The sequence below is a fragment of the Python bivittatus genome, unplaced genomic scaffold (assembly GCF_059951505.1).
Source record: "Python bivittatus isolate LINGU-HERP-01145 unplaced genomic scaffold, Pbiv_v1 ctg000070_np1212, whole genome shotgun sequence".
In the NCBI taxonomy this organism is placed as follows: domain Eukaryota; kingdom Metazoa; phylum Chordata; class Lepidosauria; order Squamata; family Pythonidae; genus Python; species Python bivittatus.
The window spans coordinates 12,578,271-12,605,837 of NW_028277034.1; the positions used below are offsets into that span (position 1 = coordinate 12,578,271).

At 37.5% G+C, this 27,567-nt stretch overlaps 1 protein-coding gene across 1 annotated transcript; it reads right to left on the bottom strand.

The window, feature by feature from the left end:
- Positions 1–1,623: 1,623 nt before the first annotated feature.
- SAP30 (Sin3A associated protein 30) lies at positions 1,624–27,352 on the bottom strand. Its single transcript, XM_007430033.3, has 4 exons — positions 26,271–27,352; positions 23,143–23,265; positions 22,244–22,342; positions 1,624–20,224 (listed from the first exon to the last, which is right to left on the bottom strand). The coding sequence occupies exons 1-4, from the start codon at positions 26,607–26,609 to the stop codon at positions 20,102–20,104; spliced, it is 684 nt and encodes a 227-aa protein (XP_007430095.1). The 5' UTR covers positions 26,610–27,352; the 3' UTR covers positions 1,624–20,101.
- Between the last annotated feature and the right edge of the window lie 215 nt (positions 27,353–27,567).

Sequence of the window (27,567 nt, forward strand, 5' to 3'; positions counted from 1 at the left end):
ACGTTCAACTCACTCCTGACCCATAGATTAGGCAGCCTCAAATAATTTATTTCCTGCTCCACTTCCACTATAGGAGTTCTTAAATGTTCATCAGTTTCCTTGCACTGATCAGCAAGAGCCACTTATAACTCATTGTCCATAATTTTTGTCTTTTGGGTAGTGCAGAGTAGGTGGATCTGTCAACTCATAAAGTCCTATAAAGACTGCAGAGGCAGAAAATTCTGTAGTACATTTATAGAAAGTAACATGTTTCATTTTATGGATTAAAGTGTCACTGTATGGAACAGCTGTATACAGCTCCTAAATTACAGCTGGCTTAACTTTGGCTTTGTATGATATACATATTTAGGATCCTTAAGAGGCTATACAGTAGCTGCTATACCGTAGCTGCATGGTATACAGTGTATCTGGGCTGCACAAATCTATACAATCACTAGATGGCAGCAAAGAGTTATGGTCCCTTCTGTGATCATTGGGATGCTTGACTGGACTGATGAACTGATAGCCCCATTAAATACAAATAAAAACAAAGGTCCAGGAAATAGATGAGGGATGAATCCAAGAAGTCTAGGAGAGACTTTTGATACCAGCAACAGTGGTCCCTTTTCAGACCCACTATTTTGGCTGGATTTGGGGTTACTATATTGGGACAATTTTGCCCCTTTCTGAAATATGGGTCCATGTGATCCAAAAGAAAAACAACTCCTTCCTGAGGGTCTTAAGGATTGAACTTTAACTCCTATACAAAAATGCATACAATTACTAGATGACGGCAACGAGTAACAATTTACTTGATTTTTGCAGGTCAGGTACTGTAGCCTTATTACTTTACTTTGCCTGTTGCAGGGAGCAGGTAGACATACTTCCATACTGGGCTTTCATTTTCTAAGGATCTTAGAGTTCTATGTGCAGTATTAGCGCATTTCTTGAAATTATTGTGATGCTAGAAACTGACGCTTTTCTTTTTTAAAATTCAAAAAGTCTATTTTTAAAAAATGGAAAATGGAGCATCGCAAGAGAGATGCCATACTGGGAACACCTGTTTTTCAATAACTACATGAATCTATTGGTTCAAACCATTTCAGAAAATGAAGCTTGGTGCTCTATTTCTCCTTTTCATTGAGCTACATGTGAAGCAAATATTCATTACTGTTAGGACGATGATAAATGAAAACAAGCTCAATCTAGATAAATCAGAGTTTAAGTTGATGCAGTGCCAGTTATTTATGAGATGCCTGATCAACATAAGGTTCCCAGCTTGCATCCAACATTATTCCTAGAATCAGTTGGTGCACTAGAAATGCTCTGTACTAGAGGACATAAACTGGCTGTTCATTCATGATTTAGTTGCTTTCAGACTGGATATTTCGGATGCTATGTTGAAACTTTGTCTTTGGCTACTACAAAATATTGCTAATTGGCAGTATGTTTCACAAACTAATGACATCAAACAATGACATATGCACAACATTATCATGCAGATGTGATTACATTCTTGCATCACTATGTCTGACACAAGTACATAAGTCACAGCATTTGCAGGATGATATCATCATGCATGTGGCGTCATTTGCCCCCTTGCCACCCCCCCCCCCCCAAGAAAACAATGGTGATTGTCAAGGATTCAAGTAGACATTTTCCTATATAACCATTTTAAAAGAATTGACACTACCAGTTAATCCATTTATGGACACATTTTTTGGTGGTGTTGAACATTAAAGTCCTGAGTGTTCTGGCTTACACTGATCCATTCTGATACAGATTTCCCTTGCTATGACAGTCCTCATCTTTCTCTTCCCCACTAAGAAAAGGAGATCTCGATCTTCTGCTGCCACTGAGATCTCTTGCATTTTGCTTTGCTTATCACCTCTCTACATAAATCAGCCTTTTGATGTTTCTGTTTTCCACCAGTTGATTTAGTAGTGCTTGTAAAGCCAGAACTTCATCTTCATTTGCTTCTTTCCTGCTTCTCTGTTTTACCTCTTTCACACCAGCACTGGATCCACCCAGCGGTCCTTCATACCCAGTGCACCTTTGATATTTCATTTTGCTATATGTTGCTCTTATCATTTTCTGCTGGATAATTTTTAACTGTTTTATTGTTTGCTTTAATGAAAATGCTGGTCAGATGGAATTATGTGGCCTTCACGCTATTTTAAAATACTGAGAAACAGATAGGTTTCTAAAAATAAATGAATAGATACAATTTTGTCTAATGTTGTCCTAAACTATTTTCAAGTAGCGTAAGCCTCCTCCACAGTATGCAGAAAGTATTTTAATGTTTTGCTTTTGAAGTTTAAAAAAGAAGGAAAGACACAAACAGCACAGCTATGGTGTTCTAGTAGGGCTGTGCAATGTTTCAGATCTGATTTTTTAAAAAAATGTACTTTGGGTGTGAACAGAGCACCTGTCTGCAAGTTTTTGAAACAGCTATATTTCCTGCCCCTGGATACTCCAAGGTATCCTTTTGGAATCATATCTGAAGCCCTATATTTCTATTACAGTATTCTGAAAATTATGGAATAACTATTTTCTAAGTTACGGAAGAAAGTTAGGGAATCATCATTATCACCAGTGTTGTGCATAAGGCATTCCATTTCATAAAAATGGCCACACAGAATTGGAGAAAGAAAACGTTTAAAAAGTTGATCATTACATTAGCACATATTGCAATTATTTTCAGGATGTATGGAAATGGTACTGTAATCAATGGGTCTTCTTGTAAATTTGGGGGCAATTACAGTAGCATTTGAAGAGTTCTTTAGTGCCTTTTACTGGTTATGTGTATGAATGACAATGGATTTATTTTTCTTATTAAGGCTATCCACTTTACCTTTAGTTTAAAATCCAATCTTAGAGATTAATTTAAGGAACCTCTGGTTTGGGAGCACCTTATTCTGTTGCATTGTCAGTGATAATTTTATCTTTCCTCTACCCCAGCTGCTAGGACCTAGAAAAGTGTCCCCTCTTTTGTATTGGCCAATATACCTCTTATGAGACAAGAATGGGTTCTTATAGTGACCACTCACTTTTTCTTCACGCAGCTGAAAAGTCTACTTTTTTCATGTCTTCGTTTTTATCTTCAGGAGAGTTTTATGAAAAAAAAAGTTGTGGTGAGATATGGTGACTGATACTAAAATTCTTGGCTGGTTTGGAGGTTGTATGATCTTTCTATTAAAAATTTCCAATGATTTACATCAAATTGGCCCTAAAAAGGAACACCAATTAGTACATAGTGGAGTGGAAAGTATTATGACTCCCACTTATGCATTATAAGCCTAGTTCTTACTATATATTGCTTTTTTTCCCACTAGATTCACAGAAAAGAACCATGACAATGGTTCAAATATCCAATTTCTACTAAGGCAGATTTCTTGAAATGAATTCCTAATGGAAAGTTATTCGTATGGTTTTGGGATTCTTTAAAATAATTGGTTGGGCTCACACATCCTGCTTAACTAAGAACTTTCTAAAGCTATAGGTTATTGAGTAAGCCATAGTTCACATATAACATTAAGTCATAATGGATGGCATCACACATTGTGTGAAACCAAAAGCAACCAAGTTATGGTTTGTTCACATTCACTTCACAGACTAATAAGACCTGCAAGACTTCTTTGCCCAGAGGATCTGCTACCATACCTGGCATGTGTTATATGAACCTCTGGGAACCAGAAATGCAAAGCAAAGCAAAGCAAAGCCCTTATATTGGCTTGATCTTTCTGGGACAGCAGTAATGCAAGTTTACAAAATATGTGGATTTCAGAGAAGTTTCAGCAGAGTGCTATTTTCTATGCAAGTGAACTATTGTAATAAATGTAGCAAATATGCTGTTAAGAAATGTCTACGCTGCCTTTTGGTTTGAGCCGGAAACTGACTGGGTGCTGTCCAAATTCTTCCATTTATAACATATGCTTATCATACATGCACTTCTGCACCCTAGCACAAGAGTTCAATTATGAGTGCCCACTATAGATGAAAATATAATATAAATTGATAATATAAACCCTAACCCTGAGCAGTAAGTAAGGCTGAAAAAAAAAAATCACTTTCTAAATGAACTTCATCACAGATGAACATAACAGATCTGAATCTAGATTTGTTCTCTAGTTCCAAGCCCATCATTCTCGTAACTTAAGAGTTCATCTACATGAATTTAAGCCATCCTCTTATAGGCACACGTTTTGTTGGTATATTTAAAACAATAGAACAGGGAACTACAACTATATCTTTACTTATAGAACCACTATTCTAAACTGCTTGAAAGTGGATAGAGAGTGATAAAAAAGCTGAATAATTGACAGAATTTATTGAAAATGTATATAACATAAACAAGTGTCTTCAATTGTTTTCTACTCATGAAAATATTTAACGTAAATGGCAAGTAATACCCAGTTTAGCTAACATGCAGAAGATGCAAATGTCACTGATCTCCTTCCTCCTTCTTAGTTATAACAATTAAACCCCAATCCAGAAAGTCCTTAATCTTCAGAAACAGAGCTGGGATTAGCAGGACATAAGCAAATGCAAAGATGGATAAATCAATTAATATTGGCTTTTCTACCACCACCACCACCACTTCCAGGAACTAAATTATTTCATAGAATCTTAAACCTCTCAGAGAGAGAATTTTACTCCATGAGAAGGAAGTTGTGGAGACAATTTCTGTAACAATCTTTCTGAAAGAGTTTTATTTGCCTGTAACCTTAACATTTTCAAGTATGGAAAATGTGTGGTCAGCCAGATGCTGTTAGAGGACTTTTACAATTACCATCCCTATCTTTGACCACACTGGTTGGAAATGATGGGAATTGAATGGAGTGACACAGGATTCACATCTTGTTGTATAGATATGAACCATATTCGTTGCCCAAAGTGGAACCAAAATCCCATCTCCCATCATCACCTCCACAAAGACCAGTTATTTAATTCTGGGTGTCCTCCAGTAACCAGTTTCTGGCTTCATCAGTCTACCATTCCTACCTCAGGTTGCCCCTCTATGACATATGGCAAGGCTTAAACAAGGATGGTGCTTAAGTCTAGTTTATAATGCCTACCCAAAAATAAATAGGAAAAGGTGATAAAAAGTCTTGTGGCAAATGGATGTGTATGTGTTGGTTAGCCCCCCAATTCTGCCTGTTTTAGATGTTACCAATTTTGCATTAGCAACACTTTCCAATAGAAATACGCAGGGTAATTTGTACGTAGCTACATATGCATGTATAAATAAATAAAAATTCTTTGCTCTCTAGGACCACCAGGTGGAGCCAGATAACCTTAAAATCAGGATTTGAACAGTCAGAATGAGGACCATTGGTGTGCTGTAGATAACCAAGAAATGAACAGTGTGTTTGTGTGTTGAAAGCATGACCTTGATTATTACAAGAGATTATTACACAAAATAATTCCAGCATCTAACGCCTCTCTGCTAGCTAATCTATTATCGTATACCTTCAAATTTTTAACATTTTCCCCATTTAACAGCTTCTTAATGTACAGAAATTGAACTGGCTTCTTTCTGCAAGGCAAACAGATTGTCACATCTTCCTTATTTTCTAGCCATAGTTTTCAGTAATCCATCATCCTGAACTCATGCCCCATTTTTTGCAACAAGCAGCCCTTTAACAGATTTTCTTCTCTTCAAAGTGCAGCAGATGCAGGCAGCCCATTAGCTCTTAGGACAGTGCTCTCTGTGGTACCTCAATGGTACAGACAGCATCATTTAATGGATCCAGTGGGGTGGATGTTGGAACAACTGGCTTTGATCTCCAGTCAGCCATGAAGCTCACTAGATGTTATTGGGTACTCTGTTAAGACTAAGTTATTCTACAGAATTATTTTGAGGATCACAAAGTATGAAATCTTAAGGGTTCTCCTTTACAAAGCATGGGGGAAAAAACCCTTAATAAAATATGTAGAAAAAGGCTTTCCTGTTTGTAGACTTTAGCAACTGTGTGTCTGCACTTCCTGATTCCTTTATTCCTAAAGAAAAAAAAAAAGTCAGAAATTGCTAAGTGGTTCTTTTTAACTATATTTTTTAACTTTTTCATTTGGAACACAGAATCTAAGAGGAAAAAATGCAGTGATTTTCAACAAGTTTTGGGAAAGTGCCATTTACTGAATGTGACCTTTGTCCCATATTTCTTATGATCTGCACCAAAAATGGAGAGCCATCTGTAGTCTCTGAATGCCTTGAATGGGACCTTCAAGGCTTCTTAAAGCTGCCGCTGTCATAATTAATTAAACAGAGGGGAAAATAACATTAAAATAGAGAAAAAGATCAGATTAACTTTTAAAATCTAATTTAAGTCCACTTCTGTTTTGTCCTGGCCCCACTGACTTATTTTTCCTTGCTCTACCTACATAATAGAGTGTATTATGCCAAACAAAGACCAAATGTTCATATTCATATTCCACCTCACTACAGCATAAACATGTCTCTGCTTAAACTTCATCTCGTCATGATATGTCTTCATCTCATCTTCAGCTCACAGGTGAAGCAGCTTAAACTCACTGTTAGCTGTTCCAGGTTTAAGGTAGCCCTTTCCCTTTTCTCCCAAAACAATTCCCCATCCCTCCAGTAATTGGGAACTGTCCTTTCTGACGTTTGGCTTGGGCTGCGAGACTAGATTGCTGGCTTTTGCAGAGGCATTTTGACCGGATGCTTTCCAAATGTTTTCTTATGCAGTCTCCTTATAAACAGGGATTTATATTCATTTGAAGTGGATTGTTTGAATACACTGCTGGAGATAGCTGGTATTATAGGAATGTTTGGATTGAGCCCTCTTCCCCACCTGCCCCCCTCCATCCTTCTATGCTGCCTCATTGTGGGGGGAAGATGCTCTTGAGAGGGGTGAGCAAACAATGCTGGAAATGTAAGCCAAGAGACCCTACTCCAAGTCATCCAAGGTTATCCCAAATGTCCAGCTAAAGCAAACAGGCACCTATACTCGGCAGCAGCAATTTAGAAGATGCTGAAGGCATGTAATTACTTGACAACAGCAAAGGCTTCATTTCATACTGTCCCAGAGAAACCACTCCTGTATTTTACCAAGAAAACCACATGGACAGACAATATAAAGTTATTGATGATATAGTGGTAGATGATGGGCCCCACAGGTCAGATGGCACTCAACATGCTATTGAGGAAATGCTGTAGATCTTTCAGAGTACTAATGATGTTTTATGACACAACTAGATTAAAGCCTTTTGGGCATCTAGTTGCTGATGTTGCCAGTCTGGAAAAGAACATCCAGAGCTGTAAAGACAGAATTATGGTGGGATCATGGAACATAAGAAGCATGGATAAGGGAAAGCTCAAACACAGTGAAAGATAACATGAACTGACTCCAGACTGACATCTTAGACATCAGCTAATTGAAATGAACTGGAACTGGACATCTTCAGTCAGAAGACACAAAAAACAAAGAAGGGACAGAGTTGCTTTCATAGTCAGGGAGGATATAACGAAGGCAATCTTTAGGTATAATGCAGTAATTGACATGATAAAAAATTAGACATCAGAGACAACCCTTTAATATGACAGTTATCCAAATTTATGCTCCCACCTTGACAGAGGCAAAGGAAGTTAATGAGTTTTATGGTCAAGTTCAGTCTGAAATCAACAGAACTTGCAAGCAAGATGGGATACTTGTGGCTGGAGTCTGGAATGCCAACATTCGGAAATTTGAAAAACTGGAGTTTCTATCTCTCATTGAAGTGGTCACAGACCATTTTTAAAATGAATATTAAAAAGAACCCAATATGTGATTCATTGCCTTTTGATTGTGTTGACCATGTCAAGCTGTGGAGAGTCCTTAGGAAAATGAGAATCTGAAACCTATACACAGGAGTGGAAGCCACAGTCTGAATGGAACAAGATGGCAAAGGAATGGGACACAGCCATATACTTTTTGTTATTTATTCAACCTATATGCTGAATATATATTGAGGGATGCTGGATTGTAAGAAGATGAACATGGCTTTAAAATTGGAGGAAGGCTTAATAACCTGTGCTGTGCTGATGACCCTACTCTGATAGCTGAAAAGGCAAATAATCTGTAAGCTCTAGTAATGGAAGTCAAGGAGCATAGTAAAAAAATGGGACTATAATTAAATATAAAGAAGACCAAAATCAAAATAGGTTCAGCAATCAACCATAAAACTGACAGTGAAGATACTGAAGTGATTGATAGCACCTGCCTTTTCAACAGTAAAAGAACCAGCAGCCAAGAAATATACTATAGACTAAAGTTCAGTAGGGTGGCAATGAAGGCTTTGGAAAAGATATTCCGATACCATGACATGTCTATGACTACGTAAATCAGAATCATGCGGGAGATGGTTTTCCCTGTGACATCAATGAAAGCTAAAGTTGGGCTTTGAAGAAGCAGGATAGAAACGATACTGATGCTTTTGAACTTTGGTGTTGAGGAAGACTACCATGGATAGCCAAGAAAACACTTATTTTTATACTTATTTTCAAAGTTTTATTTGACATATGCTTAAGTCTGGATTATTATTATTATTATTTATTAAATTTATATGCTGCCTGACTCCCAATGACTCTGGATCCAGTCCACTGCATCATCTCATGAAGCTTACATAATGATTATTACCCAATATTATGTTTTAGCAGTTAATAGATTCAGTGGAAGATCAACAGATAACTGAAGGGAATGATAATTTTATATATCTTCACACACACACACACACACACGCATACATACATATACATACTCTGTGTGTGTGTGTGTATATATATACATATATATATATACACACACACACACAATGTATATGTATGTATGCGCGCGTGTGTGTATGTATGTGTGTGTGTGTGTGTATATATGTGAAGATATCACCATTATATATATATGATAGTGTTATGAATAAAATTGTGATAACTTCCATCTTGTCTAAAAATCAAAATAGGTTAATATCCTCATGATTCGTGGCAGAATACTGCAAAAGCTAAGTATATTTGCCATGGGTTCAATAGTGCTTACTTCTGACCTAGATGCTGACATTGGGCTAATCAAATGAGTGATCTTCTGCACAGAGGTTATCAGTTCCCATACATGTGGGATTTGGCTGGGCTGGAGAATAACTTAAATGAACATAGCACAAGATAATCTTGCAGCATGCAGCTACCTATACAAATGATCACTCCTATTTAGGGACAGGAACAGTGGATAAATGTTCTTTGATTTTATTACAATGCAGAATTTTTGAAGTAAAAATAAATTCTGTCTTGAATGTTGCTGTAATTTGTAAGCTGCCCAGAGTTGCTATGAGATGGGTAGCTTCTAAATATAAATATAAATAAATTGGAAAAAGAGGTGTGGACAGGTTTGTGGCTTATTGATAATGTAATATCTTCAAGCTATTTTTAATCAATTAATGTAGCACCAATGACCTATATGGTACTTCCCAAAGAATGAGAACTTGGGTCTCTGCTGCAAGTACTTAAAATCTAGAAATAGGCACAACAGATAATGGAGGAATAATAGAAGAAAGAACAAATTGAAAGAGAATACATAAATATTTCAGCTTCAGGAATGTATAACCTTTTCTGGGGAGGGGGGTCAAGGGGCATATGCGGACACAGTTGCCTTCTTGAGGTTTCTTTTTACCCTTCCCTGTGGATGCCCCTATTGTGGAATGTGTTGAGGATGCATGAGGAAGAATGGGGGGGGGATGAATTACAAAACAAAAAGAAGCATGTCCAGAACACAAGCCACAATTTTCTTACATCTCACCCACTTTCTTTCTTTTTTTTTTTTACCCATCCTTTTTCACTTTATCCAATCCTAAAATCATTTTAATGTATTAAAAATTGGTGGCAATGGATGAGGGGACAGGAGGCTGCAGAAAAGCACTGGACGACACATTTAGCCCCATGGCCATAGATTGTGTATCTATGGAGACTAGAGATAGTACACCAAAGAGGAGTAATGTTGATTGGAAGACAGCAGCAGAAGCATTAGAGATTCTTTCACTCAGTAGAAGGGCAGATTTACTATGCATTGCCCATCACTCACACGTAAGCCTTTAAACTTTAGCTTAAAAAAAGGAGTCGCAAAACAAAAATGGGATGATTAATTAGGTCCTATTCCTCAAAATTCATCCCATATCATTGCCAGACAAATGGTTGATACAGGTAAGGTATAATTTGATTTAATGCCAAAGAGAACAAAGAACAGCCTCTTGTTTCATCTTTCCAGTTTGGGGAGACAACATGCTATCTGCAGCGAATAACTACATTAATAAGGCCATCAAGCTTATCTTCTTACCTGAAATACAAGAAATCAGTCAAAAGTAGACACTGGATAGGAAAGGTGAGCTATAAAACAGGAAGGCAACACTATGTAGAGAACCCGATGATGCACCCAACAAGGATCTCCAAGTCTTGGGACTAGTAGTGAGCCCATCTGGAATTTAGAAATCATGTTAAGGCCATTTTCACAAAATACCAGAAGGCAAAAAAAAAAAGCTGTAGCTACTCTATTTTTTGAAGGGTGTGTGCGTGTTAAGTATGCATTGTTGGAAATACAGGTTATAGTTCAAGTTAATGTTTTGTTTGGAAGCATACTTGCTTCCCATTCATTGTTTAAAACACAATCAAAGCAGGGAACTTAGCGGGCATCCGCAAACATTGCCTCTGTGGATGCCACGTTGGAGTCATAAACACAATTATCATACTATCTGATATTTAAGCAGGTTGTTTATGAATAGTCCTTTTGTTCCTCTTTTCAGATGGCTGTTATGTGCTGTGCTATGCTGTAGCATTCCCGGTTGTAATTTACTGCTTGACACTTTGAGCCATTTGCAGGTATGTATCACAAACTGGAATTCCTTCTGGGACTATGGACTTCAGCTCCCAGAATTGCCCAGCCAACAAGGCTACTGTTGACAATTCTGAAAGTTGAAGTCCACCATTTGGCAGCATTGAAGTTGGGGAACCGTGCCACAAATGAAGCCATTAAAATAAGTGCAATGCACTACTGATGCAGGCTATTGGACACTATGAGAGCTAAATCTAATTTAAATTTATCTAATTTAATTTATTATTTTGATTGAAGAGAAAGAAAAGAACAGAAGGGGAGGGTGGGGCAACTAATGGCCGAGGGGGGAAAATCATGAATACTGGCTTCCACATGGGATTGGATTGCTCTCAGATGGATTGCACAGATATACTTCAATTCTGATTTATTTTTTTAATGCTATGAGTTTGTGGCAGAACCAAAATCTGAAACTCTGCTTGACTAATGATTCCTGGCTTAGCAAAATTATTTTCCAACTAAACCACTGATTTGCTCCACTTTCTAGTGTGCCCTGCAGCTGCTATTCCCCCCTCCCCCTCACCTTTAACAGCTTTTAATTTCACAATGTTAAGAGGACTTCATGAAAGTATTTGTTCCTAGCATTTGAAACATTTGATTCACATCTAAATGCTTTGAAGAATCAACAAACTAAAGCAGGGGAATTTCCGCTCAGGGTTTTCATTGCTGGAAAGTAATTTTTCATGAGCCATCCAAACTTTCTCTGACATCCTCTTCTCCCTCTTGCCCCTCACCAAGCAACAGATTTACTTGTATAAGACAGCTGAATGTACCATGTGCAGAGAATACAAAATTGCCCATTGAAAATATATATACCAAAATATACCAACAAATATACCAACAGATGTCCTGCAGTCCCATCACACGTGTCTTCTTCTTCAGCAGCACTGTTGGCCAAACTCTTAGAAATTTTTTAAAACAATAAAAACATTTTCCTCTCTTCTTTTTCTGAGCGTGCTACTGGGTGTCAACATGACTTGAACATTTTTATTTTTATTTTTTGCTTTGGTGGATCAAGTTATGGACTCCTCACTAGGCCTCAGAGCAATTTCAGACCATTCTCCAGTGATACAAATTCTGAAATTTAAAACTGACAAGTCAGCCAATTCTAGATACTTTTGAAATATCTCAATTTTAAGAGATTCTCCTTGGTGGAATATATCAAGGAAGAAATTTGCTTTTGTTTTGTTTCGTTTTAAACATTTAGGGCTCTTTTCTAATACGTTAATCCACTAGGAAGCATTCATTCAAAAATCTATTATCATTTTCACCTCAAAAGTGACTCAGAGACTCTAATCTTATACAGTTGGAAAAGATGGTTGAAGAATCACACTTGTTGCATGCTGCAAACCCCAAAGATGAATATACCAAGCCTTTATAGCAGCAAAGCTGAAATTGGGACTACTATACTCGGAGCAATTTGAATACTCTTTGAAATGTTTTAATTAGCACTACTAGGAGTCAGGTGAGAAAGCTTGAAAGTTACTGACTCATAACTCAAGATGTTATATCTGGAATTCAAGCCACTAGTGAACAGATACTTACTGAGACAGAGTTTATTAATCATCATTTGTTATTTGTTATTATTTTTTTATTCAGTCATAAAAATTAGGGACTTCTATAAGTGAAATGATTAATTTCCTGGGAAATATTGAAATGCAGAGATTTCCCAGGAAGATAAAATTGGAATGCTTGAGTGAAACAAGAAATTAGTAATTGGAATCAGCTGATTTCTAATAGATGTTTCAAAGATTTCAAGGGAATGCGTTTTGAATATGATTTACCAACAGCATTTATTTAACTGTATCTACAACTGAAACATGTACGAACTAACCAATATGGCCAGGTGCTTTAGCATCCTCAGTGGAACCTGCAATTTAGTCCTTAAGAGGTGCAGTTTTCAAATGGAAACCAACCATCTAATTCAGTGTTTCTCAAACTTGGCAACTTTAAGATGTGTGGACTTCAACTCCCAATATTTGAAAAGGAATTAAAAAGTAAAATGAAAGTTTGTATTAGTTAAATATCTAAGTTGTGGCATGAAGAACTGGAATATCCAGTTTTGGAGAATCAATGGGCCCAACTGTTAAGAAATGCAAAATATATTTATGACTTAAACATGAAATTCATTCATCACAATATACTATTTTGTGTTCAGAAGTCCTCCAAGAATGTTTAATAAAGGTTGGACATTAGATTTTTTACAGTGGTATTGTGGGAAATTTGGAGGTTAATTTGTATAATCTGGTCTTGCTTTGGTTTCAGATTATTATTCATGTCAGTGCAATTTTGGAAAGAAGTATTATAGTTAAGGACCTTAATATGAAGTTCAACTATATTCCTAAAACATGGCATTTGTTTTCTCTAGAAGAATTTTGGCTCAGTTGAGCTTGGAGCACAGCCAGAGGAATAATTTTATGTAAATGGAAATTTATCCTCCTGATTTTAAGGAACAGATTCAGAATATGAACCTGCTTTCTATTTTTGAAAAGTCTCTGTATTCTAAAAATGAGAAGATGAAGCAATATGTTGATATATGTTCTAGATTTAATGATAAGCTTAAGGATTGAATTTTATCATATTACCACTACTTACAATATCTTTCATCCTCTGTTTGTTATTATCGTTTTTTGTATTTCACTATTTCAATTTTTTAAATCTATCCATAGATCTGCATCTCCTGTTACAGGAAAATATTAAGAGATTACACATTCTACAATATCCTAGAGAAAATAGCCCACTTCAACCACTTTCAAGATCACTTTAGGGAAAAAAGTGTCTGCAAAATGATGTTACTACTAAGAGTGTCCATAGAATGAAGTCAAAAAGATGGTGGCAACTAGTCTTTTATCTTTGTATTTGTAAATTTTAATAAAATTATTACCCCCCCCCCCAAAAAAAAGATGGTGGCAACAATGGTATGATCAAAGCACCTCCAATTCATGTGTGACACAAATACAAATGGAGCTTCTACCACACCATCATGGTCACCATCTTGCCTTTTTTTACCACCTGCAGACACTGTGGTTATTAATACAGGAAAATCCCTTAAGATATTCAATACTGCCCCTGTGGTACGGGTGCCATTGAAACCACAGTCCATGTTCTTTTGTATTGTCAGTATTATAGGGACATTCGCTTTCAGCTGATTACCCCTCTTTTATTTAAATTCCCCGGGCATTCCGATAATTTTTACTTGCATTATTTGCTAAATAATCAAGACAAATCTTTTTCTTTAAAAGCTGCAAAATTTTGCTACATAATGTGTAAGCTTCGCCTGCAAATGGTCGCTAATAGTTATTGATGAAAGGGGTAATATTGTTGTCTGTTTTATTGTATGTATTTTTATTGGTCAATGACCGAAATAAATATGATGATGATGATGTGGTTATTAAGAGTTTTAATGATCATTGGCCCAAGTCAGTTACACGTCTCTTTCTTTTCTTTTCATCTTTGCCAAAGAATGCATGTAGACAGAAGGCTGTCGTTCAAAAGGTGCCCTGTATAATACATAGCTATTCAACATTTTCCTCATTAATGGATTTTGTACTTGTGGTTTAAAAAATGTAAAGAGTGTGTTACGAATGGAAAATGATGTGATTGAAACCACTACAGGCAGGCCTGCAAAAGTCTATGAACAAAGCAAGGAAAGAGCATAATAGAAACCTAATCTGGAAATACCCAAGGTCACACTCTCGTGTGTACAATACAATGAAATCAAGAGCATAAATTATATCTTAAACTTTTAGTAAAAGTAAGAAAAATAGGGGCGGCTCCAAGAAAGGCAAGCAATGAACTGCAGTATCATTAAAAGAGAAATATGCTTGTCTCTGCACACATTCACTATAAAAAGGATGTGTGGGTATCCAGGGTCTAAGTGGCATGATGAGAGCTGCAAAAGGACTACTTCTATGGTGCTAGTTATTTAGGGTGGGGGGGAGGGGCTTTACTAAGGGGTGTAATAAGTGACCCCTTGGCTTTTATCATTCTCCCCAAACTCTAATGTCATTGAAAACAGTGCCAATATTTTTGGACTTACCCACTTTGGGAAGTTCCAGGGGCTGTAAAAATGGTGCCCATAGACTTTTTTTTTTTTAATCTGCACTCAGTCGTTGCAGACTCTGCAGTGACTGCTTTTTGGACGAGACCTTGCAGTTTTCAAGGCAAGGTGCTTCGGAAGTGGTTTGCCAGTGCCTCTTTCCTACAGCAGAGCCCAGCTGGCGAGTGCAGGAGGCGGGGTTTCCGTTGCTTCGTGCCTTTTTCGGGCGAGCGCAGCTTCCGCGCTACTGGCAACTGCTCCCGACTCCTTTTGCAAGGTGCCGCCAGCATTTTTCCTCCCACCGGAGTGAGAGTACCCATTTATCTACTCACATGAGTTTTCGAACTGTTGGGTTGACAGGAACTGGGGGAGGAAGCAGGAGCTCACTCTGCTATGTGAAAGCTGGGCTCGAACCGCTGAAGTGTTGACCATTTCTGGCTGGCAACTTTCAGCGTCATTAAGCCGCTGCGCCACCGCGTCCCCATAGACCACACAAAGTAAAATATATTTTTCATGAGTGGTTCACACCATAACTTTCATTGAAATCTGGAGAACAGCTGGATGGCTGTTGCCTTGAGTTTTATGATGAAGAAAAGGGCAATGCTATAATAAAAGTATTATTAGTATATGACAATGTAATATAGGTAGAATATACTGTACTTGTAATAAATAACATTAACTGATCTTGTTCTGAATTTTGCTTTCCACTTTAGATGACATTTAAAAAAAAATACTTAGTAAGCATTCAAGAATTAGGGCATAAGCCATTTATGACAAGTACATCTGTCCTTTTTTTCTGCTGCTGTTGCTTTTTACTAATTCCCACTTCAAGATCAGAACAAAAAAAAAAAGAAAAAAAGAAAAAAAAGAACTTTGGTTAAATCCATAATTGCTTACAAGTATCAACTTTCTATGCTGAAATGATAACATTCCAATAATAACTGCTTGGAATTTAAACAGGGGGATAAGATGTTTATACAACAAAAATCAAAGCATTATATTAAAATTTCTAAATATTTATAATTAACATAATTCATTTAATTATAATGCAACTTGCAGTATTGTTTTGAAAGCACTTTAAATAGTATTATTGTATCTAATAAGTTAATTGAAATGCTGATGCTGGTCTGTTTTAATTTAGGAAGAAGTGGGAAGGTAAGAAGATCAAGATCTGCCTTACTTCATCTATTCGCTATGTTATTATAATTGTAATAGAAACTAATGAAAATCTCAGCAGTAGTCAAATTATTGCATATATTGAATATTGTAACAATCCAATACATTCGATTACTTTTTAGATTGCAGTTCTGTACATCTTCTCTTAAGTAGGGCTCTGTGGAATTCAGTAGGACTTACTTCTGAGTAGACATACATACTATAGATTCATACTCAGATCTTGTATCTAAGGCAGAACTGCAACATTGGTGACCATCCAGCTGATCATTCATATTAGTACCCATCATGGTTTGAGGAACACAAAAACTTAAATTTCTTCATATGAACAATTGAATTAGTATGTTTAGTTTGGAGAAAAATAGCTTGGTGAGAAAACCAAAATGCTTTAAGTATTTTTTAAAAGCTCTATATAGTCCTTTTTCAAAATAGCATTTATATTTACAAAACGAATTAGTTCTAGCACTGATAGACTAGGTTTGGGCACTAGTCCATCAGTCTGAAATCATCTGAAATGTTACATCTACCATAGGTCTAATGAACATTCATGAAATTGAAAGCAGGAGAAAACATTGGGGTGCATGTGTGGCCCACTTCACTTCTGTATGTACAAAAGATCTGAAGAAAGGCTGCAATGACATTGCTTCAGTTTATCTTTGGAATGCCCTTGCCCACATGGAATATCACAGATCCCTGTTGCTCTTTCAGACTATTTCTCTGTTGAACAGGATTTCAAAAATTGCCATCAAGAAAATCTTCCTTGAGATTGCTAATCTACAACAAATTCTACAGTAGTGTGATAGTTGAAGACATTCATGAAAAGCAGCTTTTGTTCACTGCATCACTGTTTAGCTGCTAAATGGTTTTTATTGAATGTTTTTTAGGTCAAGTAGTAATATAACATGCAAGTAGTCTGCTTAGCTTTTTAGCATGGAGTAGGAAGGCTACTATAGGCAGCTGTCCTGTTAAAAAACTATTGGGGCAATTCTATGCATGCTTATGCAAAATTAAGCCCCACTGGGTTCAGTAGAACCTACTGACAAAATTAGCTTTACGTTGCCGGGACTCCCCCAAATATGATCAAGCCAGGAATTTCAAAAACCAAACCCACAGTTGTAGCCCCTAATTATTTAGATGGTGCCAGATTAAAGGTGTCTTTCATTGCTTTTTAAACATAAATGTAAATAAAACCTGCTTTGTCCTGATAATTAGGTATTGATTTTTACTGTATTGTCTAGAATCATTCTAGATTGTCTAGAATCATTCTAAGAGCAAGCATAAAGCTTCCTGTGACAGTCTGTGTACCTTTCACATATCCCACTTATACTAAGGCAGATGATACCAAATAGCAAATACTGCAGAATAACTTCACGTATAGAGATTATGCTGTAGCCAAATAAGTGATTTAATAAAATGTAGTAGTTATAATACTGGAACCAGGAGCAAGATTCAGGTTCAAGTTTCAACTTGACTATGAAGAACACTGAGTAAACTCTTCAGCCTATTCTCACATTACTGTTGAAGAAATGAAGGGAGCCCATCATAAGTTCCCAAAGCTCTAATGCAATAATGAAACAAAATCAAATTACTCAAGGTTTGTATAATCCAATGTTTTAGCCTACATACCATTTGTTTCAAAGGGGTTTGCTCCTAAGAAAATACATTTAGAGAATCCTGTAAAAATGTCAGTATCAATTTTAACACCAAAAATGGGTCCTTTGAATTAGTGGAAAGAAATCAGAATTGTAATTATTGAATTTCAGCCTAAAAATGTGGTGAACTGGGAACAAGCTGTACTGAACATAGGGACATATAAATGAATAGGACTGTGTGGCCCACTCAAATATAAATTCTTAACACTACACTTCCCATATTAATGTCAACTTGTCAAACTGTTGATATTCTAATGATACCAACATAATTACTCAGCACTCCCCACTATGTCTTATTATGTACATCAGAAAAGCTATACTTGAAGGAAACTCAAGACTGGGAGACAATGTGCAGTGAGGTACATGGGGTTGTGAGGAATAGAGGTTTAAACGTAGCAGGAAGATCTGGTAGGGTACCACTGGGTGAACAAAATATTTTTCACATCTGATCATGGTCCATCAAACTACATCTTTGCTATGCCCTGACTCCTTTCACAAGCATTTGGGTCAAGTGGAGTTTCCTTTTGGCTGCTTAATGATTCTGTTTGTTCACCATTTAACATTTATATTTTATATACTGGGTTGTTCTTTTTTAATGTTGTATTTTGTTATTGTTTACTTTTGTTTGTGGCCCAGAGTCACAATGTGTGAGTTGGGTGGCCTTACAAATCCATGAAATTAAAACAAAAACAAAAAAACCCCTGCAATTAACTTGCAAAACACAAATCTTGTCACAGCTCTGATGAATACTCCTGGAATATATTGCCTTGCAATATTCAGCAATGTAACAATCAACTGGCAAACTGCTGCTGCTAGCACCTATTTGTGATTGTATAAACTGCAAATAGCTACTTTTCATACTCCAGCTCACCTAAGGCAGCTGGAACTATTGTGTGTCTGCTACTGAAGAAAATAAATCAATTATGCAAAATGCAGCAGATAGGACAGCAATTCAAGACATTCCCAGTACAATGAGAGTTTCTGAAAAAATGGGAGACCACAAAAACAAATAGTTTGACATTAATTTTAGACTCTAGTGTAATAAATAAGTAGAGATAGCACTTTATGTGGAAAGAAGAAAAGGTGCTGGCATGATTGTACATACTATACCTCTTGGTACCTCCTAAAAGCTGCATAGTAGCCACATGATTTCAGGAAAATATGTGTTTGAGATAAGGTTCCAAGCACATCCATGCCAGTGCTTCCTTAGTTAAACATGTATTTTTCTGAGTCTTTGCAGATACTGGGCAAGCCCAGGGGGGAAAAAAATGCAGCATCTTTAAGAAGTGCTCAGAGATTCAGAATGCATGTCCACACCTCTCAAAAATGCCTTTTTGCTTCCTATCCAAAGAGCTACATATCCTAATTATCAGCCTACATAAAATAAAGAATATTGGTTCCTTTTGAAGTAGTTGATGCTCACAAGTGAACATTAAGGCTCAACTCAGATGTCATACTAAATCATGATTTAGGTTAGTCATGGCTTAGAAAGCAAAACATGTCTGGATTTTCCAAACAAGCCTGCATCAATTTTAAATGCATACAGACTTTACACACAATGAGAGAAATTTGAGAGGAAAACACAAGCACTGTTTTTATCATTATTTTTATCATACACCATAGATAAAGGACAAATGTGTGCAAGGGAGAGCATTTGAGGACACTCACTCTGAGATTAAATATTCAAAATCACACAAAGCCACCAAGGAACGTTATAGCTAAATGCACTTATTCTTGCTCAGCCTCCTTCCTTATAAAATCTGTATGCATTTAAAAAGCATGAGCTACATTCAAATGGGTGAAGTGTATCTTGGGTAACAAAAGCATGTGGTTCTATTATTTCAGTTCTAAGTTCTCCCTTTCCAAAGTGATAATCCTCTGCAGCTGCATTGCAGATGCAACGATCAATGAATTCAGACATCATACAAAATTACTTAGCATAAAACACTGTTTGCAAACCAGAGTTTCCCAGCTTTTTACACAAACAGGCATTAACTTAGTTGGGAGACAAATCTCTAGAATGGAAAAGTACTCTTAACTATGGCCTTACGTGATATTTAAATGTTGCTTAGGAAGGTATTAAGGATAAAATATATATATATACCTGAGGAAGTATAAGCCTTAAAATATTCTTTGGACATAATAATTCTGCTGATTCCAATAAATGAAAGGGAGCTTTAACATTAAAGCTTACACGCATATCAGGTATTATTCAGATATAGGCACAGAAACATCAACAGTATTTATTTAAAATACTTTATCATGGAAACCTAATTTATGAGAGCAGTATTTTCCCCAAGAAAAATAACATCAGGATTCTCTGAATACTAATACAAAGAAAGCTCAGCACATTCAAAACAGTCTTTAGGTCTGTGAGTCTTAAGTTTGCTTATTTAGTGAACACTGCTATCCATTTTTAGATCAGATTTGTTCTTGTCATTCTTCACTGAATAGATGAAATAGGTTAAGGTATCCTTTTCATTCACTGGAATAGTCCGAAAATGACATCCAATTATCTGGAGGGAAAAAAAAGTATTTGTCTATATATTGAAACAAAAATTTTAGACAAGTGTCTCAGAATTAAGCCAACAAAATAAGAATAAGTTATTAAGCTTTTAATGAATTCATCCCAGAATGGAAGCATTAAATTACCAATCTTCTTGAAAAGTGCATTCAAAATTGAAAACATTATAATTATGATTTGACTGAGGAATAATAAAAAAGCACAATATCTCTTAGGCTATCCTGTGTCTTAAATGAAGTGGTGCAATGTATTAAAGACTGCTTTGTCAAAGTAAACTGTAAAATAAGCTTAATACAACTACCAAATATGGATATATCATCTCTATAAACTTTTGGAACTCCTGAGAATTCAACTACATGTAAAAAATGCCATTTTCCTTTTCTTTTTTTAGCTTGTTAAAAAAATCAACAAAACTTTCCTAAAGAATTTAGAATATTTTAGCACTCATGGAGTAAGAAAACTAGTTTGATATAGTTAAGGATCTAATTTGTACTGTTCTTTATGCAAATTAGAAAAACACTGAAACACCGAGTGTCCATATTGGGACAATTATACATGATCATGGTTGGTAAGGTAGCCAAATTTTCCATTTACACCTATACTATACTAAGTTTATGCTAAGCAGACTGAAGAACTCCGAAAAGCTTTCCAAATTTTTGAAATACCCCCAAGATACACAAATAGTGAGCTTGATTCAATCAACTGCTGCTTGCTGAAAATAACTGAAATAATCTTACAATACTGAAACCCAGAAGTTTCATGACATATTACATCTGGGCTGTCTTGATCCTACAACTTATCAGTTTCCTTGGTAATATCCCTGGTTAAATTTGGTGAATTTAACTTATTCTACTAATTATATTTAACCTATTTACCTACTCTACTAGCTCTATTTCTACTCTTTCTTTCCATACATTATTTCATTTGTTCAATTTACGTGGCCACCTGTCTCTCCATTGTGATGTCTGGGTGGCTAATAGAGCATAAAAACAACCCCCCAAAATAAACAAACAAACAAAAAAAACAATATACACAAGATAATCAGTAATATATACATAATATGAGCAAGCTTAATCAATCCTGTTACATAATTTCATTTTTCCTTAGTATAGTTTTAAAACATCTGAGAAAAGGCATCCAATTAAACAGGTTCCAAATGCAATTGACCAATACCTGCAGTTTTATTTTCTAATCTCTTTTCTGATAATTTCCAGGACTAGATTTGCTTTTCCACTGTTGTAACATTATAAGTCAACATTTATCAATGACTTTTCTACTGTGTCTTCAAGTTCTCTTTCCATGAGTTAAACCCAATTCAGATTCCAGCTGTATTTGTTTATGACATGTTACAGTTCCTTGTTCTGTGCTTTTCATTTTGCAGTTATATTGAGTAACATCCATTTTCAGCATAGAATTCACTTCTGCAAGTTCTTCGCAATCTGCATAGAATTTCATTTGATTTTATTTATGAAACTATTTCTTATACATTATTGTTCTGAGCATCATTTAACAAGACTGAAGGGCTTTTGAAATAACCAAGTCTTGAAGTACCTTCTGAAACTCAAAGGAAAGGCATTCAATAAGTGGGAGCTTACCCAAAAGACATTTCCTTGCACCTGCACATGATGTACAACTTCTAAACGTGGAACACAGAGGAGAGCCTTTTCTGCAGACTCCAACACCCAGGCAGCTACAGACCAGGAAGATGTGGTACCAACATATTCCAATGCAACAGATTCTTTTTCCACCCAAATCTGCACAGCTAAACTCTTTAAGTGATCAGAAGTTTTTGGCCCTAACTTTACTGGAAAACCATATGCCCATCAACATGAAAGAATAGCAAAGCATTTGGATAGATTTGCAGAAATGAATTGGTAGAGAGATGCAAGCAATCAACAGGACAAAGAGAAATCCTCAGAATTAAAACGTTTAGGAACTACAATTCAGAAAAGCTATATATTATACCACATTTATTTTTTTTACTAAAAATAAAAAGGGAAGATCCACCTACTTCAACAAGTTGTGCTTTATTAAGTCCTGGTCTGGTCTGTAATTTGAAGTGCCTTTTGTATCTTCTTAGCGTGTTTACCTGCAGCTGAAAGAGATCAACCTAGAAAGGAAGTAACATGGTTCTTTAACTTGAGGCTAATCGTCAGCCTATTTTATCATGCAAATATTGTATGAAATTTTGAGTGATATGCTCTTCATTTTGTAACCTACAGCACATGACTGCTTTGCTTTGCATGGAGTGCTTTTAGCCCATCATCAGCTACTATCAGGATGGTGCCACTGGAACTCTTTGATTAAGGAAGGTACATATTTTACCAATGAAAGGTCCCCATTTCAGTCTCCAGAAAGTCTATTTTAAAATATCACAAGTTATAGGAACTGGGGGGTAGGGAAGTGCCACAAATCCAGAAAGCTGCTATTAGAATAGACTACTAAACAATGGGCTTCATGTGGTAAAGTTAACGTGTTGTCTCATTCTAGTAATGAGCTTACAGTACAGCAACACACACATGCTGGGGAAAACCTAAAATACAAAACTCTTCAACAACCATTTTTCATTCATCATATAAACCAAGATGGATAAAACCTATGATGCTCCAGATGTTGTTGAAATACAGGTCTGTATGTCTCAAAGTCATAATTCATATTTTATTGGCATTTATATTTTCTTACTCCAAAACTTCTTAGAAGTAAGCCCAAACATAAACACAATTATCTGAAGAACCTCACTCTCTGGAATCACAATTATGCAAATTGGGATGGCTATATATACTATATATTAGCACTAAATGAGATGCAATAAATATCTATGCCACCAAGTTTTTGAACAAAGCACTGTTTTCATATCATGTACAAGCATACTCATGCAGAGATTAATTCTGAGAAGAAATATTAATCTACCTCTGGCGTGTCGATGTCTTGTACTGGTGAATCACCATCATCATCACTGCCTTTTCTCTTTCTTCTGTTTCTGACACTCTGAATTAAGTTTTTGTGGAAATCACAAATATAAAGATGCCTTGCCTGAAAGTTTAAAGAGTTAGTTTAATATGCATCTCTGTAACATTTCCCAAAGTCATAATTCACATGCAATTTCAAAGAATTTTACTAATATAGTAAGCAAGGCAATGATATTAATCACAAACCCATCTCATTGCACTAGTTCATGTAAGAGGAAATTTGGCACCTTAGTTAGTTAGTGCAGTGCAACCAACATGGCTCAGCAAATGCTTTTTATCCCTATTCTGGCTAAGTAAACTACAAAGATAATCAAGTGATGCTGTGTTTACATATATACAGAATGTACAGACATGAAAATGACAACAATCGTTTATACAGAAAAGGAAGTTTTCAATTCCCTAACAGCTCAGCAATTTTACATTGCTTCTAGTATGTTTTAGAATATTAAACTGCAAAAGTCGAATTGACAGTATTCTATGCAAAATAGGTATTTTGCATTAAAAATCCAATAACAAAGAAGCTATAAAGTGACAATGGCCATTTTGTCAAGGAAAAAATAATATATGGATAATTTAATGAAGTATACACAATATTAAAATTGCTATTTTTACTCTAGAAACAAGTTGTTGCAGGAAAAAAATGCCCACTTTAGTAAAGAACTAAAGAGTTTGGTGATAGATGCAACAAAGTATATTTTATTGGCACGTACAACTACAGGGATCACTGGGCTGCTCACCAAAGGAATGCTGAAGACTCCCAAAGCCCACAAGGTTACAGGTTATATACTTTCTGTAATGATACACAGGACCTACCAAAGCTGTGTAAATTATAACATGACTTTTACAGCAGGAACACAGAATCTGATAACATGGGTTGACCTGACTATGGGCTGACCCACAGCCTCTATGTTCTGCTCTTCTAAGGAAGCTTCCTGCCCATTCTACTGATACTAGCACCTTATAACATAAACAATGCCCTTTATTGTACCCATATACTGTACAATATTGATTTCCTTCATGCCATGGAAAAGACAACCTGGTTTTTGTTTGTTATCTGTCTCCTTCCCCAGAGTCATCAGGCAGTTTCAGTTTGCCTCCTTTCTTATGCACTTACATATCCAATTTGTATGGATCATATGTAAGGATAGAATATTATTTGTCCCCAGATTCCCCAATTTCTTTTCTCCCTCTTTCAGTGGACAATATAGTGGAGGAAGATCAGTATGATAATAGGCAGACCACCCTGGGGTCTTACATGGTTGACAGCAGGAACTACAGCTGTACAACATGCACGATGGTCCACACATTATTCATACATATAGAACCGTTCCTATTAGAAGGAAGAGAAATCCAATGAACAAAATGTCCTTTATCCATATACACATGGAAGAAAAACTAGGTATATATGACATTAATTTATGTTCTAGGACCTGGCCTTTACCTATTTCTTCCAGACGGGTGCCTGCTTGCGGATCAATGCAATGTCAGTCTCCATGTGAATATGTTGATTAACCCAAAGCCACAGGAAGAATTCACTAATTTACATACCACCCTCCCAGGATATTTTCTTCTGCACAATGTGGGACAGATTAGCATTACATGTCTAACCATATTTACTTGTTTTTCAGTACCCAATAATGCTTATTGCCAAGAAAGTATTTAGCAGCACACAATAAGGTAACAATTCCAAATCAATCTGCTAAGGACAAAACATCTCATTGAATTCTAATTTTATAGTAAAAATAAATTCTCTAGTTGGGCTATTAATCTACCAAGGGTCACACCAGAAGAGTTTATTATTCCTAAACCAGAACAGAGATAGTAATAATAAGTAGCATGTTTGGCAAGCAATCAGATCATCCCCACTTTTTTTTTTAAACAAAATGTGAGCCTTCATATCATTCTCAAACCAACCGTTGCACACGCTGCCAACATTTAATAACACTCTTTAACTCCATCAGTACCAATAACGAGACATAGCCCAGACTTGTTCTTTCCGGTTAAAAATCACAAGTATCCGCTCTGCATTAGGGAACTATAAGCCGACAGACGTTTACTGTCTGGAATACGTGCTTTGACTTTACAAATGTCTCGCACTGAATGGATTTTTCTCCTTCTTTTGTTTAGTATGCAGAAGCGACGAATGTATCTTTGGGCATTTGATATTTAAAAAAGAAAGGTATTCTAAGAGCTTGATGGCTGCCAAGGGGAAGACGAGAGTGGAAAAATGGGACGTGCAACGCTGCAGCACGAGGCGGAGCAGTCAAGTACTGTCCTCTCCAGGGGGAAACAGAAACACTCCATGAAACACATATTCACACAAACAATCGGTCCTGATAAACAATACTTGCAAATTCTTGCCAGGAGCCGTTCACACGACTTTATGTTAAACTCCGCCATCACGTTCAAGGGGAAAAGAAAGAATGAGATGAAGAGAGACAATAGCATAAAAAAGCAACGAGAGAAGCTACTTCCAATCACACTCACAAAGACCAGTAGCTGAGGCTGCTCAGCTTTTGCAGCGTCAGCCCACAGCCAACTACACAGCAAGAGCAAACAAAAACAGAAACAAAAAGCTCTGGAACTGCTAACCCTTCAAAGAGCTGCAAGAAGGAAGGGGGAATCGAAGAAATCACTGTCTAAAGTATACATTTTCGAGGACTAAAGCCTTTTCCGCGCAAATAAATATTTAATACCTGCCCCTAATATGGACAAAACAAGTCGCCACAAAAAGCTGGAATGGGGTTTAAGGAAAGAGCAAATCAATTGGACTTCCACTCATTCAATAGAGATGTTTTTCCAGGGACTGAAAGCCAGCCAAACCGTCCTAAAACTAAGGGAACGAGACACGAACAAAATCAAACCGTGGAACGTTTGTCTTCTCGGGAAAAGCATCTTTCTCATTCGTTCCCTGTCCTCGGTTCGCTTTTGTCTTCTTCACCATAACCACCACTCCCCCAAGTAAATCTAAGGGTTATATGGGGCTGGCGATGGCGGCTTCTAAAGCGGCTGAGGGATAATCACAAATCAAGCTCAGCCAGGAGCTCCCCGCGGATTTAAGACACTTACACTCTTGTCCAGCTCGATCTTCACCTTCTTCTGCGAGATGCTCTTCTGGATCCGCTTGCTGAAGCTAGCGTTGCCCGCAGCTCGGCTACACCTTTCGCCTTCCTCCCGCAAGCAGCATAACTGCCCAGCGCCGGGTCCGGCAGACCCAAGGGGACCGGCCGAGCCCGCAGCTGTCGCGGCGGCAGCCGACGAAGTAGCTCCGAGCCCGGCCGTCGGCAGCGGAAGGGGCGGTGGGGGCGGCAGGACTTCCACCGCGGCGGTGGCGTTAGCTACAACGGCAGGGACGGCGGCGGCTTCTCCCCCGCCGCGGGTCACTTCCTCGGGGCCGAAGCCGTTCATTGCCCGCCTGCTTAAGCTGCGAGCTGTCTCCGATAATGCTGCCGCTAAAGTAAAGTAACTCAACTGGGCGGCGTTGCTGCTCTGCTGCGGCTGCTCCCCCCACACTCCCAGACACCGCCTCCGTCTCCTTTTGTCAGGAGGGACGCGGAGCGGAGGAAGGCCACTCGGCCTCTCGGAGTCCTTTGGGCCGCGCTCTCCTGGCGCGCGAGGAGCAAGAGCTGAAATGCAACGTGGGAAAGACGCCCCGAGTCCGACAACTCCCCGAGTCCTGCAGAAGAGAGTAGCAGAAAATGCCCGTTCCGTTCGCCCCCAAGACTGACACCGAAGGGAGAACGGGAAACGCCACCCTCCCACCTCCTTTCTCTCTGTAAAAAAGCGAAGCCGAGCCTTGCCCCTTGAGCAGCCGCGACTCCGGACTCTTCCCTCCCCGAAGTAATTAAAACTCCGTCTTCTTCCTCAGTAAAGCTACGGGCAGGTCAACTCCACTTCCTCCTTTCCACACTCTTTGCAACGTGTTGTAGACTTTTCGGCTGTTTCCAGATTGCAATAGCAACAACCTGCCCCAGTGTGCTGTTTTTCTCCTCCGCCTTCCCTTATCATCCCCGGGGGTTCACGGGAAGAGTAGTTTTCCCGTCCCGTCTTCCGTCAAAGAACCAAGAGTAAGGACTACAAGTCCCAAAATGCATCTCCGCGCAAAGCCCTAGTATTAAGCATATTTACAAAGCGAACGAACGCGGCGGCTCCGCACTCTTCGCTTGAGGGCGCGCGCGCAAACCATTTTACTGGCTGTGGTGAGAGCAGCCTTCGGAAAGGCGCTGAGAGAGGGGTGCCTCTTCGCTCCCCTCCTCTTACTAGGCGGATAAGACAAGAAAACAAGATCCCCTTCAACTTATTCTAGAAATGGATACAAGAAAGGTTTCACGCTACAGTATGCGCATTACCACATTCTTCCGTTGTC